Below are 17,556 nucleotides of genomic sequence, written 5' to 3'. Positions count from 1 at the left end.
TCAGGTGATGCAGGCATGCACACTGGGTGCCACAGGTGTGCATTGGCAGATACACATTAATAAGGATGGGCTAATTCTCCTTGCCCTATGCCTCTCCTCCATGCCTATGGATGAACAGACACAGGAAAATGTTATACCTGCAAACATTTCTGCAAAGGGCTTCAGCCATCAGGAACTGTATCGCCCTTGCTTTACTTGTTGGCTTTTTGGGTTTTGGTTTGTTTGTTTTCAGGAGGAGGCCAGTAAGTCATCAGGTGACAGTATGTTTCTTTTATTTTATCTCCTAACTCAGCAAATCACACTCGCTAACTACACAAGGACTTCCTCAGCCTTACTGAAAAGATGTGAATGTAAAACAAGGGTTATAGTTGTACACAACTCTCACAATATAATTCCCAGATGGTTTGCCTTCATTTGAAAACAAGAGCATGTGCTAGAGCCAGGATTTGGGTTTCCACTGCAGGATGCCCTCCATCAGTAGAACAAGGTTGTTTAACCAAGGCTAGCAGGAGGTACCTGATGGGGAACATATATGGAGAGCCGGGCAGAGGCTCTGTCACCCACAGAAAGCTGTGTAAAAAGGACGGAGTCAGCAGCATGGAGCTGCTTAGATCTCCTTAACTAAAGCAAATTCTCCCCTCACTGAAAGGCTGCTGCTCTGAGGGGGAGAGGTTTCAGGGCATAGCAAGCCTGGAAACTTCATTTATACAGAAGCAGATTAATTTAATAATTACCCAAAGAGAAACAAGTTGGCTCTTCTGGCTACCAGACTGCAAAACAAACAAAATTAAAGGTCGATCCATATAATCCATCCACACAATGCCATTCTCTTTTCTTACCTGCACTGGGCCCAGAGCAAAAGAAAAATTATTAATGTTCCAATTTCATATACCATTAACTTTCTGGATGGTGTTAGAAACAAAGGTAAAGCATTAATTTATCATACTAGAGACAAGAAACATGCCTGGACAGAAATGCCATTGTATAGGCTCTCTTCATAGATGATTGCTAAGGAAGACTAGTTTCACCAAAAGATGAAAAGAGGAGAAAAACATCTAAGTAATATCAAATTTTGCCCACAGCTGCCTAAGTGATCTACCTATGGGCTGCCAGGCTGATCCTGACAGTTTTCAAACTGCTTTTGAAACAGTTGACTCCTGAGCACCATAACCCCTGCTGCTGTTCCAGCAGCCAGGTCCTTCGGAGCCTTAGAGAGGGGGCAGATGCTCCAGGGACGCTACATCAGACGCTGCTGAGCTTTCCAGCAGGGGTGGGAACACTTTCTGGCCCGTGGGAGCAACTCCACATATGAATTCATAAGTCCCGGTGGTTGGATTTGCCTAGTGAACAGCGGCTCCTTCTATTTTCTTGTGAAAGAAGAGTTGCCCCAGGATGACGAGGAACAGGACCTCAGAATGGCAATTGGTTGCACTGGGCATGTACCAAATGGGAGAACACAGGAAAGACACAACTTTGGCTGCAGCCTTCTGTGCTTCTGCACAGACAACTAATTCTGGCTGGGACCGTGGGCTGGTCAGCCTCCAGTGGGGCACTGGGCAAGGCAGCCTGTGTTCTTCAAACCTCAAGCAAACACCTTGGGAGCTAGAGCCCTCTGTGCCTCTCCTCCATCACAAGGGGTATCGCTGTGACTCTCACCCCATCTGATGCACAATAGGAATATCCTGAATCAGCAAAAAAGACTGCAAGAAGAATCTGATCACTGCAGCCAAGGGGGGGTGTCAGATTCTCATCTGAGAAAGACAAGGGTCTGGAAGGCTCATATGAAACACATAATGTCTCATATTTAGCAATTTCACAGAGTTCCCAGTTACAGAAAGGAAGGGGGAGCAACACAGCTATCACATGTTTGGAGATCTTCAAAGGTAAGGAAGCAATGGCTTTCACTGCAGTGGCCTGGAAATACTTCTCAATCTTGGCTCTTTCTGGCTCTGTAACGATGCTAAGGAGGCCTGAAGCATACCAGATTTTTCAGCTTTTCATCAACATTTTTGTTATTTGTCAGCCACGCCAATTGTTGGCTGATCTCATTAGATAATACAGGCTAAGCAACACATCATCGGGAAGAAAGCCCTGCCAAGGTAAACCTACCTTGGTGATTTAATATGTCAAATGTATCCTTTCAGGCAGAAAAGCATCATGGTTAGGTCTCTTGGGAACAGATTATTCTGTTTTTCTCCCTCTAAACATGGCCTGGCACCATGTGTCTCCTGGGCTATGGCAGGGCTCCTACACTTCACCGCAATTAACAGTACTTGTCTCATCATGTACTAGCACTTACAGACATGCCAGCTAGGAGACATAGCTGACATATCCACAATGTGTTGTCACAGTCTTGTGACACCACTGCCACATTTGCCTCCAGTATCCCAGGGAATAAATTAAAGATTTCCCTTTCCCCACATTCTGTTTATCTAAATCCTCCCTCCCCTTCTGTACCTCAGCAAGGCTGCCGCATCATTTCCTCAGCTCCTTCCCTGACTTTGAGGTATCATTGCTGACACACTTCTAATGAGCTGCCACGTATCGTATATTGATCATCCTGGCCCACACACATTCAAAATCTTGTATTTTTATACCTCTGACACCCTTCATTTCCTGTAGCTTCGCTTTTAATGTTGAGCAAACCTCTTTCCCCCTAGCGACTGAACACAGAGGATTTGAAGCTGAGCCATTATTAAATTCCATTGTTATGAGCAATTATAACTGACGCGATGTTGCGCTCGCTGCTGTTCCAGTTGAAAGTCCCAGCGCAGTTGCTTCTTTTTACTTAGCCTGAAATTCGCCAGTGAGTTTATTGCTCATCCAAGTGGGTGACTAACAGCAACAGCTTTAGCAAGGAAGGCATTGTGTACATAAGGAGCTGTGCAAGCTTCCCCCACAGCCTGAACGCCTCAGCTGTGACCTGTTATACTCACGTAATTCCAGTTCTGATCTCTGTGTGAAGACTGTCAAAGTGTGCAGTAGCTCTGTGCTGTGAATAAGGATGGGTGGAGGGAGGGAGGAAAGGAGGAGAGGGAAGCAAACAGCATCTAATTCATGATGGAAAGAGGTTAAAATGTTGGAAAAGCTGATCCTTTCAAGGTACTTAAGTCAACATCTAGTGAAAGATAAGAACTCCTCTGGGGATCCAGAAGGATTTGTTTAAGTCCTATTATAAGAAAGATCACATAAGATTATAAATCCTCAAGTGTCTTCCCCTCACCTACTCTATTTTCATTCATGACCTGATTAGGGTTTGAATCCAGATCCCCTTAAGTGAATAAAGCTCCAAAGATGCAGCTCACATAAAGACAGTGAATTTTTTCTAGAAATACATGGCAAACACACGTGGACTTAGAAGTTGACAAGTCCTTACACTTGAATCTTTCCTTAAAGGAGACAGCACAATAAAAAAGGCAAAGAATCATCAAAAATGTAGCTAAGACAGAGTAGCACTGTTGAGTCACCTCACTTATGCACCCGTTCTACCATAAATAATGCATAGATCCCAGTCTCATTTACATTTGCAGCCATGGCTTGCATCTCAGTAGAGAGCACAGGCTGCAGGATGACATCTGTACCCCTGCATGTCCTCAGACATTTTCTGTACCACAGTCCAGTCCTTTCCTCGAGGCGACTCTAGACAGCACAAGCAACCTGCACTTACTCACATATTTGCAATACTTAAAGCAAAACGACATGATCATTGGTCTGTACCTGTTTCAAGGACAGGGAGGAAAAAGAGAGAGATGGCTATCGACTTGGCCTAAAAATTTACATGTGTAGAAGCTTGTGAAGAAAGTTAATGTGTAAAAGGGGCTAGAGGATTGAATGTCCCTTTGTTCAGCATAAATGTCCCTTTGTTTTCTGAGAATCAAGGCAGGGGAATCAATTGCTCAAGAACCCAAACCTGGCTGATAGAAGACACCTCTCGCCAGCCAAGAGTTTCCCTTGGGGTTGATAAAGCAGAAGTGAATGGGATTTTTTATGCTCTTTGTAAATAATTCTGCATCTCCAAACTACCTTTTCCCACCACTTTTATTTTAACAACTAACCAATAATGCTCAGTGAGGAACAGCTCAGTGGTAATGTCGCCTCTGTTGTCTTCCGTAAACTGTGCTGCAAAAATGTACCTTAAAAATGGGCTTGGCGTTCCCTTGTCTGCAGACAGAGAAAGATACGAATAATGCAAAAATCAGCTGCAGTAGATATCTGTGAGAAACAGGATCTCAGTTCCTTCCCTCTGCTAACCTGCTAGACTTACATCAACCCAAGGATTTAGGAAAGCTTGAGTAACAGGTGGAGAATACAAACACCGCTTGTAGAAGACAAACTACTAGAACACAACACACACTGCCTGCCAAAAGAAAAAGCCCTGTACATTTGCTGAGGAGCCTGTGCTTAATTCTAAGGATAATTAGGATTTGCCTGGAGCCAAAGTGGATATAAATAGCAACCGAAACCTGCTAGTATCTTTCCTCCATCAGTTGGGCCATGAACTGTTTGGCAAAAGGGACTCTTTGTGATACTAACAAGTCGTTTGATCAATCACAGCATATCAGCACTGACTCATGCAAGCTGCAAAGGGGTTTTAAATGCCAGGGAGAGCTGGTCTTTTGTATTCTGGCAGCTCCTCACTGCTGCTTTATACCACTCCCTCTCAAATGAAGAGTCTGGAATAAATGCAAAAAAAGGACGCAAAAAAAAAGAAGAAAAGATGTCAGTTGCTTCACAGTGTTTAGTGCTCCCCTGGAGCTTAATTATGTGGGAACTGTGATATGCAGTCTGTCAGCTAGAAGGTGGCAGATCCCTGTGGCACAGTTTGAAAGGTGTGTTGTGAAATGCTGCTCCTTTGCTCTAGACTTACAGATACTGTATGGCATGCTCTGTGCAAACCACAGGTTCCCACAGTCGTGTGTGGGATCCTCACGTTCCTCACCTGTGGTGTCTGCAGCCGTGTGCTCTTGAATTCAGCTTCCAGCATCCCCATGCACACTGTAGTTGATTCTCCAGCTAGCAGAATGGCACGTAAATATTTCCATCTTCACCAAATAAACAAACTCACTCGTGTTTCCTGCTGCTCTATAATTCTAAACCACATGCAGGGCTCAGTGATCGGCACCATAAACTTAAAAATTTTCAGTTTCTAAGTCAGGACTATAGCCAGGGGAGATGGTGTATTGCCCCCTAGGAATGCAATAAACAGCTCTTCAGCATAATTCTGAAATGAAGCAGTGCAGAGACCATCTTCCAGAATATATTTTCAAATGTATTGCCTAATTTCCCCTGTTTTTTTTATTTTTGAAATCATAAGCATTGAAATCATTCATTTCTAAGGCTATCTCTTGTGTTGGTGTCTAGCTGCCATAAAGAAAGAAAACTACAGAAAATTTCCTGTCCCAGTTTATATTTTCCAGTTGCAAACATTTACTCTGTTCTCAGAATTAACAAGGAACAGCTTCTTCTTCTACTACATGCAGGAGGTGCCTTCATAAACTTGTCACATCCTGATGTTAGTAGCATATGGTATTGAAAATATTCCCACTGCTTAGAGAGCTGTTACAAATATTTCAAGCAACAGTGTGTTAATTTTGGATCTGATTCTACAATGCACCAATATTTTTCTCATGCTTTTACACCTAACTGTATAATGAAGATGCCCCATGAAGTTTCATAAAGGATGAGTTAGACGATAGATTTTTGGGGATGTTTTAAAAATATATTAGTAGATACTCTACCCAGCCTTTAAAAGAACATTTAATTTCAAATAGTGTGTGCATAAGACAGAGTCTGGTTCTTTCTTCTTCCTTTTACAAAGTAGAGGGGAGCAAATCTTCATTCTTTTTGTGAAATAAAGGAAAATCTATGCTGTACATGAGGAAAATCAGTCTGTCTTGCTTTACAGCTCGAGGAATATAGGCTGTGTCTTACAGAACCTAGATATACTTCTTCCCTTGCTGCCTTGTAAGTTGAAACTTGACAGTACAGAAAACAAGAGATGAGAAATTGGAGTCTTAAGAATAAGGCCAGAAGGCAGGACTTCTCAGGGATTTAATATGGAACTGGCATCAAAAGATAGAATTGGGCAGAGGATAACAGGGTTAGTCCTACAGAAATACTAGGCAGCAGGATATGTCAGATGGGGTCAAAGAGGGGCAGGATCACAGCCCTGGAGGAACACATGGAGTTAAAAGTTGTCTTCCATGAAGAAACTATTTCTTATCTGCTCCCTCAAAAGGACGCTGTAAGTGTCTCTGGGCAGTGTAATGCCATCCCGGCTCACTTGTCCCAGAAGATGACTGAACTGCCACTGGGAAATGGCTTAGCTACTGGTATTCAGCTAGTTGTTTGGGTTGGGGGGGAGTAGAGAAGATAACTGGGTGGTTTTATGGCATGCTGATATGGTGGTTTATCGGGACCTCCTGTAGCCCTCTCCCTCCTGCCATTTTCTAGGTGATAGATGGTGTGTTTCTACACATTCCTTCACCCTGGATGTTTTGCTTACCCTTCCCAGTGCTTGTATAGCAACAGCGTCTTACTGTAACGACTGACCATTGCCTGGTGTCTGCCTACTTGTTTTTTGCAATGTATCTGGGAAAGGTAATCTTTCATACTTGACAGGAGGGGAGTTCAAGTGCAGAAGAACTCATCTCTAGTTGCACAGGCAATTTTGTGGCTAAGCAGGGAGTTGAATGAGGATTTCCATGATTAAGATGATGTCCTAACTTACTGGCTATAACTCTTAAGCCATACGTCGTTAGCACTGAAAGCTTCAGGGATTTCAAATTGAACCGTATGCCATTGTTTTTCCACAATACGTGCTATTCTACAACAGTTTGCTTCCCCTCCTTCCCGCTGAATTCATAAGACTTCTCGCATTGGGGCCAAACCTATAGGCACCTACTTAATCCCATCTGACTGCTAAAGCCTTGTGCAAAACAACACAGGTAAGAAGGAAAACAGGAATGCTCAGCTTGCTCTGAAACTTATTTACAACATAGCAGCAGCTAAAGAATACAGTTATGGCATGCATGAAGAAGCAACCCAGGATGTTCTCCTTTGGAAAGCCTCAGGGTGAAAAATTAAGGCAGGGCAGTTGAATTGAGAGATGCGTATGTTCAGCACATTTCCTATCTTGCTTTAGTAATGCTCTACTCTGAATGCAACAGCACACACTGCTTCCAGTCTTTAACTATCCAGTCAAACATGACCATTAAGCATATTCAGGAGAAAATACAAACGTGGGAAATATACTATGACATCCTGTAGAAAAGACACACAGGAAAAACAGAAGGCAAACCCAAGGGCAAGCAAACAAGAAACGTGCTGCATAAAACACAGTTGATACAACACAGAATTCAGAGAGGTGAAACAACTGCTTTAAGCAAAAACTAAAAGAAAAAAACCCAACCTCCTTCCCCCACATGCCGTCAGATTTATGGTTTCTGTTCTTGAAATCTAGGGGAGTCAGAATAACCAAATTTTGATACTTCCTTAGGCCTAGCTAGACCAGATGTAATCTAGCTCTCAGTTGAAAGATCTGCCAGGGAACAACAAATACACAAAGATGATTGTTAACAAAACCCTTGGCAGGGCAAGTTGACCTGCTATGTTATTGTGAAAAGAAACAAAGCGATGGAAACACCAACATAATTTGTATTCAAAGGGAATAGTATGCACAAGGATACCACAGGAACTTGGGATAAGAGTCATACCAATCTTTCTGCTTCTACTTTTGTTCCTAAAGCATTCTATTTGGCTTTTTTTTTGGTACAAATGGCATTATCTTTTGTCCACAAATTACACTTTAAAAGAATCACATATTTTAGGTTTCACTTAGATTGGGAAATTAACTTTTTACAGTCATGCCATCTAGCAGCAGTCTTCAGCTGCATGACATTATTAAAAGACTTGTGGATTTTTTGAAACAGGATGTATCCAATGTAAACACTGACCAAGCAGTGAAAATAGCAGCTTGAAATTTAGTTAAAAGCACACAAACAAGTGAGAAAACAATAGACTAGCTAACATTTCACATTCAGACATCTAAAGTTAATCCCCTAAAATAAGGTTGCATCTGGATGCATAAATATTATCTTTAGAATACCTTTAACCACAGTTTCCATAAGTGGTGGGTAGCTTCAGAAAACTCCAAAGGTTATTGTTTCTCAGCTACAAAGTAAGTAAAAACTACAGTTTTGACGAAATCAAAACATGGAGATTTCCTGGGGCCTTCTCTCCTATTTTCTCAGCCTCTCTCAGCTCTATTAATCATGTTAGTTAGGACAAATTTCCTACTTCCATCATATCAATCATTTTGAGTTACCTGGAGAAACTGCAGAGCAGCTAGAGAAAGCTAGGTCAATATGGATACTTGAGGTAAAATAAGGTGCTTCCTCAGGAACGACGTGATTTTGGAAAATTGGTGTAAGTTATGCCAAAACTAGAAAGGCGAAATATTAAACACAGATTACCTGGGTGCCTACTCTAAAAGCAGCTTCCACTTGAGCTTTAAGGATGTTGCACTTCATATGGTCAGGTACAGAGGAAGGTGACACAGGGGCATGAAGAGTCTTTTCAGACACTTTCTTGTCTTCAACCTAGATTTAATATAAAAGACAAGCACAGTGACATATATTAGGAAGATAAGTTAGCAAAATGGTCAAAGGTCAAATACTGGATAAAACCTCCATGTTCTTACCCTGATATATACATCCCACAATTAAAAGTTTTCAAAATATTTAATGACTTGATACTATTTTCAGGACGAAAAAAACCTCAGGGAAGCCTGAGAAATAGAAGCAAGAAACTGCTGTGGAGTGAAGATACGTGGAAAAAACCCAGCCAGGCCCTGGAGTGGTTGCCCAAACCTGCAATCACACTGAGGAAGGAAAACATTGTCTCAAAATATCCCACAGAAGGCAGAAGAAGGAAAAGTTCACAACACTCAACTATAGTGAAGATTGGTTTCTTACATCACCCTAAGAATATAAAGGGGCTTTGCAAATTTAACCAGAGGGATTTGAAGGGATCCCAACATAATTGCAAGCCAAGCAAAATCTCCTTCTTCAGAAAGAAAAGCAAAATCCAGGGAGTTTAAATATTGCTGCTGCTGTTTCCACTTGATGTCAACCCCTTACCTATGCAGTGATCTGGATCAGAAATCTAAAGCCTCAGGACAGCTAATTTAGTGACCTGTCCAAACATGACCTAAAGGCTTTGTGCCTTGAACAAACCACATCCAGCAGAAATGCCAGCATGAATAAACTTCCCATGCAGAGAAGAAAAAAAGAGAAAACAAAAAGGACAACGTAATACTAATGTATAAACAAACAGGGTATGAATGAGACCAGGATTATAAACGTGAACTCTTAAACAATCAAACTGTAATATCTTGTATATTTTTAAAGAAGAACTGGGCAATGGCATAACAGCCATTACAACCGAGTAACAGCCTAGGCTATGCATTAATTTTCCACTCTCATTGCTGCAAGGAGTGAGGGGGTTGTATACACCCGGACAGAACAGATAATGTTGTCATTCAGATTTCAGCCAAAACAGGTACAAGGTATCAGTAAACCAGGTCCAGCGCATCCTTGAGGTTCACCTCTGGCAAAGTATTTCAAGACAGAACTGGTCATTTTTTACCCACTGAAATTACCATATGATTAGTCCTTTAACTTCAAAACCTGCCTCCTTTATCCTTCCTTCTGCCCTCCTCCATGGCATCCCACTGGCTGACAGTAACTACAATCTTACTGACTCTTCTCTCAGCTCTGCGAACAATCACAATCAAAAGGGAACATCAAGATTCAGGGGACACTTTCTGCAAGTGGAGCAAATCACAAATGCAATTATGTTGCCTGAGGAAACTCTTCTGCAAACACTGGGGAGGGAAAGAGCCAGACCTCTGCAGAACTCCATTGAGACTGCAAGATATTTCTCATGGGTAAGCAAAGTTGGTCCAGCAGACTTCTGCCTCCAAAGTGCCACAGCTGCCAGGTATGATTTTGAACAACTGTCTGTTAAAGGATTGCTCATCATGAGATTTTTTTTCTCTGGCAAATTTCTAATAATTCTTACATGTGTATTTGCCGAGCCACATTTACAGTTTTTAGTGGAAGATATTTTTGGACTTTTCATTCTCCCCACTTTCCTCCTAAGGGAAAAAGAAAATACTTAAAATGAAAAGTGACAGCATCTAGCTGGAGGAACTTATGGAACTGTAGTCATCTATTCAGTCTTGAATATGACGGTAGTTCTGGCAAGGATATGAAAAGAACCATGAAATATTTGTTTGCCATAGGAGTCTTTTCTGGGTTACTCATGAAGCTGAGAAGTGGAGATACTCAAAAGGACAAAATTAACTGTAAAGAAAGCACAACTTTTCCATCACCGATAGTCTTGGTAGCCACAGTGCACTACTACACACTTTAAAAGGGCTGCTATTATTGTCAACTTTTAAGTGTATTGATTTCTAACAGCAGAAAGAACAACGCACTAAGCAGTTTGCATTTCTAAAGGCCATGCAAAATCCCACCTTTGTTTTAACACTGAATACTAATTAAATACCATTTCAGTCAAGCAAGATTAAGCAACTGTATTTTAGTAGCTAAATCAAGACAACCGATGCTTCTTTAGGACACAAGCTTGTTTTGTAACTTGAAAAGTTCCAGAGTCCCATCCATCTGTTATTCAGATGGATATGGATATTTTTCAGTCCTTATGTTCCTCCTCCCCTGCCCAATTTCCCCACATTGTCCAAGAGCAAGATAAAAGCCCTCAGGACCGTCCTATAGCTGGGAACCCTCAAAAGGTCTAAACGTCCTGCTGTATTCAGGATTATATCAGCTGACTCCAAGTAATGGAGACTGTCCCCAGTGCGGGATCTGATGTGCAAGTCTCACACTGAGATTCTCACAACTTGAGAGGTCCAAACGCTGATGCTCGCTGACCTGGCTGAAAAGGGAAAACTGCTGCTGCTGCTGGAGGTTGCGGACTTCTTACAAGCCATTCCTAGGCACTCAGTTCTGCTTTAGCCCTTGTTTGGGTCACACTTTAAGGGTTTCATCTTCAAGCAAGCAAAATTTGCTTTGCTTGCACCCCACCAGGAGCTGCAGCACCTTCAGTGACTGATCACACATGAAGAGCAGACGCTGCTGCAATTGCTGCTTGGCCTTGTCCTGCTCACCAGGTGCTGAGCCAGCAGCCGAAGGCCACCACCTCCCCCTGCCCCAGTACAAATGCTGACTCCACGCAAACCTCATAGGGGCTTGGGAGTGCTCGACCTGACCCAGACCTCCTCTAGCTTCTGAACATATGTGAAAGGCTTCTTTGCCAGCCTGCCTTGGCAATGACGGATTTTTCTGCCACAGTGCAGCACATCCTGAATTATTACCAAATTCTGCTCTCCCATAGCTGATCAGCTGAGACTATCACACATATAGTCAGTGGCACTGAAGATCCAGGCTAAAAGTGAACTCGTATCATAGAACAAAGTAGCACCTCCTTACTGCAGACTATTAGCACTTCCAAGCATCTATATAAGATCCTATTGTTAATGCCACTTTTACATATAAGCCCGTTCATCCTCCAGTTTGACTCCTAAAGTACAGTTGTCATCAAGAAGGCAAAAGAAAAAAGTAGTTCAGGACTATACAAAACCATACAGTACCTTCTATGGTTCATTTCACTAGTTTATAAGAAAATCAAAGATCTAAAACCTGCCTGCATTAGGAATCTCTACATAATATTGCTGCAAGAATGAAAGCTGTAATCTACTTTATTTTGCTGTATAATAAAGAAATCTTACATTTCCAGAATCCTTATTGCTTGCAGTGATGAGGGAAGCATAAAGACAGCCGCTGGGAATTCAAATGTTGTACCAGGTTGGCAGTTATTAAAATTTTATTTTCATTTATAAACTAAGAGCATTCTATGTGGAAGTCATTAGAAAACTAAATATGGCATAATGTTAATGAAACTTCCAATTTTATCATTTCTTACTACGTAATTTCAAAGAATCTGAGATGCCCCTTTCAAGTGAATGTCTGAGAGTCAAACTTGCATTTGAAAGAAATAATATTCTTGCTTAAAATTGCAACCTAAACTCATTCTAAAAGGTTTAGAAATAAGGAAAAAAACCATTAAGTTAAGATACCTGATAACACTCCAATTTTCCATCTCCAGTTCTGCTGGTGCTGAAAAATAGCAATGTGTTCACATCACTTTCACCATTGATGCAGAACTTCATTTTTCCAGAGAAGGAAAACACTGGAGAATTGCATTTAAGTGGGTTTGACAGAAGTGGGTTGAACAAGCTCAGATATATATACACACATAAAACTAGATGACTTTTTTTCTTTGTATAATTAAGGTCTTAGGTTTGCTTTTCTCCTCCCAAACATTTACTTTAAATTCAATTACATTTGCTGATACTAGAACCAAAGGCAGATTTGTACAGTGTTAGATAATGATGACACTGGCTTTGGTTTGCAAAGCTAACTGAATATTAAGTACATGTACAGAATATGAAAATAGTTGCATGAAACACAGAAATACCACTCCTGTACTTAACATTTCCATTGTCTCTGCTTTAAAAGGTTCATGCTTTGTTCCACATCAAACTTTGTACCAAGAACAAGATTCATGATCTTTTGCCTCTGTGAATCTATCAATAGCCTCTTCTTAGCCAGAGAGTATGTTTAAAACACATATTTAGCTGGAAACGTCTGAAGAATAGAATTAATATTTTGTTTAGGAACACAGGTCTATTCTTTGTTGCTAGTCATCACTACAAATGGGAGGTAAAATTTTAATGAAGACAACACAGATATATAGGTTCTGAATGCACATTAGCTATGTAAGGTCAAACCCTTTGGTTTCCTGGGACTCAACTACATCTGAAAATGTGCATGAAAATCTACAGACTCTTTCGCCCCCTTTCCACTTGGAGATTTATTGAATTTTTTCCATGTGATAGCTAACAGCAATTACAAACAGATACCATAATGGTAAGACCTGTATGATTACGTGTTATTCTTATTTGAGGCAAAGTTTGCTAGCAGAAGCTGCATCTTTTATTAGAAGAATACATCTGGAAAAACAAACAAACAAAAAAACCCCTCCTTAAGCTGTCAGATACACAAGACCTTCCTCAGGTCAACTACCAGTTGGTCTAATGAAAGATATCACTCCCAGTAAATCTTGTTATGCTTATATACTTGGAGCAAACCTCTGTAGTTCCTGGTATCAAATTTATTTTATAAAATGCTATTGCTCAATATTATTAGATCCTGCCTTTGTCAGTGCCAAGCTTCATGATAGCCTTACTGGGTCATGGTAGCCATGTTTCCCGGGGTATACCCTCTGATCAGTATATCACACAGAAGAGTCTCAGATATATCAACAAAGTGAATTGGTTTTGTGGGTTTTTTTAAACCACAAATGATTTTTGCAACTGCAGTAGCTTTAGTCTTTGCAGTTTTGCATGGGGCAGGTAGTTCCACAGCTTTTTTGCAAGTGGTATCATTTGCAAGCAGTCAGTATTGTAACTGGGTAGCCCTGTATGGCCATGCTAGCAAAAGGCCATAAGCTTTGAACAGAGTTTGCAAAGCCATTGAGGCTCAACATGCTCACTCTGTCTGAACCTTTCTTGATCTGTCTGCAGCTTTGTTTTACTAGGTTTAGCTGTAACAGCAATAATTTTACATAGAAAACAGTAACACAAGCAGTTATTCTTTGTAGAATGAGATATTTATGACTCTAACACAATGATGATGTAAACGGCAACACAGGGCTGGTATGATAACAGAGGCCTTGAGAAGTGGAGACACAGGAGGTGGTGCAGAGGAGCGCAGGCATGGGGTGGTAACGCAAGGGGCACAGGCTGGCCCTGGAGACCCCATGGTTATAAAGAACTCACCAATGGCCAGTTAAAGAAATGCAGACCTGGACCTGGACAAAACTGGTTTTAGGGGCAATGAAGAGAGCGAAGACATAGTATCTAGCATATATATGTAAAAGTCACCATGTATAGTAAATTTGGGTGTAACATGAAGGTGCAGATTAGCAAAGAAAGAGCAAGGTGCAAAAGCATGTTTGCAAACATACAAAAGAACCCAAAGTGGATCCTAGAGTGAGGAAGAAGAAACCATGAACATGACCATCATAACACCCCCTCTGCTCCCTACCAGAATGAAATCACCAACCTTAGGACCCTGGGGTGTAGGGGAAGGGTGAGCATAACACCAGGAAAAGCAGTAGAAACAATTTGAACTGTATTAGTATTCTTTCTTTTTATGTAATAATTACACCTGCGCTAATAATTACTAGACTCCCAAGATTTCAGAAGTGCTAACAATACATACTTGGCTTTATATTATATATATATACACACACACATGGAGCAAGGGAGGATGGGAGAACATATTTTTCTAAGGAAGGGCTTGCAAGAAGGAAAATCAGAAATACATTCACAGCTACAACACTTAGGCTTGTCTCTCCTGGAGATTAAGGAGTCCGTTAGCACTAAAGGGCATGAAACGCATGTTGAAACTGACTTTTATCATTCAGTAGGTGGACAGACACATCCACTGTACCAAACAGCTCTGGAAAAGAAATTGGACACATCCATTCATCATTCCCATGAGACAAAGTTTGCTGTAGCAGACAATCGAATTAATTAACTGCTGAATCTAATTTACCCAATTTCTTGTTAATTCTCCTATGGGTTGATTATTAAGCCTGACAAATTCCAGCCCCAAAGCACTTTGCTTGAAAAAATAATAATTAGCAACAGGAAGAGAGGGAGTAAATGTTGGGACTCCAGAATAGATGTGGAAACCATTGCTTTATTTTCAGAAATAGAGCAAATGAAGCAGCTTCGTAACTGCTTCACTGGTTTTGTTTAAGCATAATATTTCAGGGGATGCAAAATTAGGGAATAAAAAGCACTTAGTAGAATAGAAATCAATGGAGTGGTGCAGGAGAGCTGTTAACATTTCATTTTTTTGCCAGAAACTAGACACACTGACCACTCATTAAAATCTGTTCGCTGCTGGACTGAGTAGCTAGTTAACTACCATAACCAAAAGGGCTTTAAAGACCACACTCATAGCAAAAAATGCTTGTCACAGTTCAGGGCTGTTCAATCCTGTCCAACGTGCCCCACTGTCTTTGTGCTGGGCGATGCTCCACAGCATTTCAGCCCAGGGTTAGCCCAATATTTAGAGCATGTCCCTCTCTTTCATTGGACAAGCCATCTGCTGAGGCGACTCCAGGCTCCGCTCAAAGCTCAAAGACCTGCGGTTTGTTTGTTTTAGCTTTACGAGCTCTGTGTACACATTTCACTAGGATCTAGGTCAGAAAATGGTGCTTGAAGAAGAAACCACAAGCAAGGGGCCAAAAGAACTTCAGAATGATTTGTCGGTCACAACCCACAGCCTATAAGGTGAGGGCTTGATGGTTGAGGTGCTTTCCGGTGGTGATTCTGGACATGTTTCAAGAGCACGTACAATTTTCAGATGGCTCAAAATGGCAATTTTAATGAATTTTGAGGGACCAGCCTCCTTTGCATTCACATGGTAACCGCTGTTCATAGGATTGCTGCCCAGCTCTTAAACCCAAACCCTCTATGACTGCCAGGAGAGGGTTTCCAGTAGACAGCCCATGTCTCTAGACTTGCCTTCTGCTGAGCTTCTGCCAGAAACCGAAGCATTTAGCAGCTCCTGGTGCTCATTGCAAGACTTTTTCATCAGCTAAACCTTGGCTGATGGCAGTCTCACCACAGCAGACAGAGGCTGCTTTTACTGTGCAGCTGCATTTATTGTGAAGCACTGACTTGCTGTGATACTGGGTTCTACTAATTAGTCCTTAGATAAATAATCCATCTGACTGTGGACAAGATTCTAGAGCTGTCAGGACAAGCCAAAGAAAACCATTTATTATAGAAGAGTTGAGTTCTCCCTCCACGGATTTTCAGAGAAGAAAGAAGAACGAGAGGATCAGAGGTCAGGCTTTGCCAGGCAGAAGTCGCAAGGACTCTGTTGAGACTACTTGCACAGTACGAAGGAATACAGGACCAAAGTGTTTTAAGCTTTCATTTAAAGAAAGAAAAAAGACCATAAATCTACTCGTTTTGAGATCACAAGGGTACCACTGAGATCATCTGTTCCGATCTTTTGCGCAACACAGGCCAGACTGGTTTATCCACTTGTGCACTGTCGTCAACATGGAGAGAGTCCTCTCACTTCTTCACTTTAGCCCTTTATATATGCCAAACTGAGCTGTCAATAAGCTCAATAGTGTAGGATCGTCCTTTAAAGCATGTTTTGGACATTGCACCTAAGTGAATGTTCTCAGCTGGGGTTAAGACAGAGTATCAGTAATTATATCTGAACTACAGTGCTCCTCTCACAAGACCTGAGTATTCACTGGATGAATCTGTGAGATGGAGAATTTTCCTTTGGCAAACTATGTCAATGCTTAATTAGCTTTGCCTATAAAAAACTGTACTTATTACCAGTTAAGACTATTTCTAGGAGAATAACTTGAGAAAAGTCCACGGGAAAAAGACGACTTCTTTTCCATTTCACGCCAGTTTGTCTACTTTATGATTTAACTTTTTATCCCCGCTCAAACCAACCAGTCAGACAAAATGACAGTTCCTCACAGCTGATAACCAAATAGATTTGGGAAAAAGTCTAAAATATTCCACCTTCATTTGTTAATTCAGAAGTCTCCAAAAGTCATGAAATAGGTCATTGCCTCATGACCACATTCATAAGGCATAAGGACTGCAGCCCTTAGCTGAACTACACCACCACCCCACGACACACCCTGAACACGGTTCTTCAAGCAAATCTTCATGACAGAAAATCCAGTGCATTATGGATTAACTTTAATTAACTAGAATGTTGAAAAAAAATATTCCAAGATTTAATTTTTTACCTGACTCACTGATTTTCAGCCTGACTTCCATCTTCCAGATTCTCTCATCCAGAAAAAAGAAAGATTATGCTATATAGATATACAGCTCCTTGGTGCTTAATTTTTGATACACTTTGCCACCTCCCCTTTGATTTTAATTTCCCTAACACTTACTGAAATAATATCAATAACAAAAGGCTGTCTGTAAAACCAAGGTAAAGTAATTTAATCGAGTTCTCCCTTGAACTGACAGAAAACTCTCAAAACACCACTTTTCTTTTAACAGGTCTATATAGTCACTGGAGGCCCAGACCCACCTCATTTGAAGCCAGTGGCAATGCTCTCATTGATGTCACTGGGTTCAGCTCAGGACTTATGTGGTTGCAAACCAGAGCTCTAGGTCGCTGTGGCTCTATCCAGACTCAGCTCAAGCACCCCACAGTGCAGGTACAGTGGATTTTGCCTCACATGGATACAAGGAGCCACCGACTTGGTGGCCTCTGATCTCTGGCAGAAACAGCGGGACACGGCTGTTTTGCCACCCCTGAAAAAATTCACTCATAAAACACCCACTAACATCAGATGCCAGGGACGCTTTAAGGCATAACACAGACTCTTCATGTAGAA

The 17,556-nt window shown here is 41.4% G+C and overlaps 1 protein-coding gene across 1 annotated transcript in view; it reads right to left on the bottom strand.

Moving 5' to 3' along the window:
• Window positions 1–17,556, bottom strand: part of EPB41L4B (erythrocyte membrane protein band 4.1 like 4B) — a 160,174-nt gene that overhangs the window by 23,825 nt on the left and 118,793 nt on the right. The window contains exon 18 of the mRNA XM_075140834.1: window positions 8,475–8,600. Coding sequence (XP_074996935.1) covers window positions 8,475–8,600 — 126 coding nt within the window. The remainder of the gene's footprint in view (window positions 1–8,474; window positions 8,601–17,556) is intronic.

The sequence above is a fragment of the Calonectris borealis genome, chromosome 2 (assembly GCF_964195595.1).
Source record: "Calonectris borealis chromosome 2, bCalBor7.hap1.2, whole genome shotgun sequence".
NCBI lineage: Eukaryota > Metazoa > Chordata > Aves > Procellariiformes > Procellariidae > Calonectris > Calonectris borealis.
This window is presented reverse-complemented; position numbering and strand designations above follow the sequence as displayed.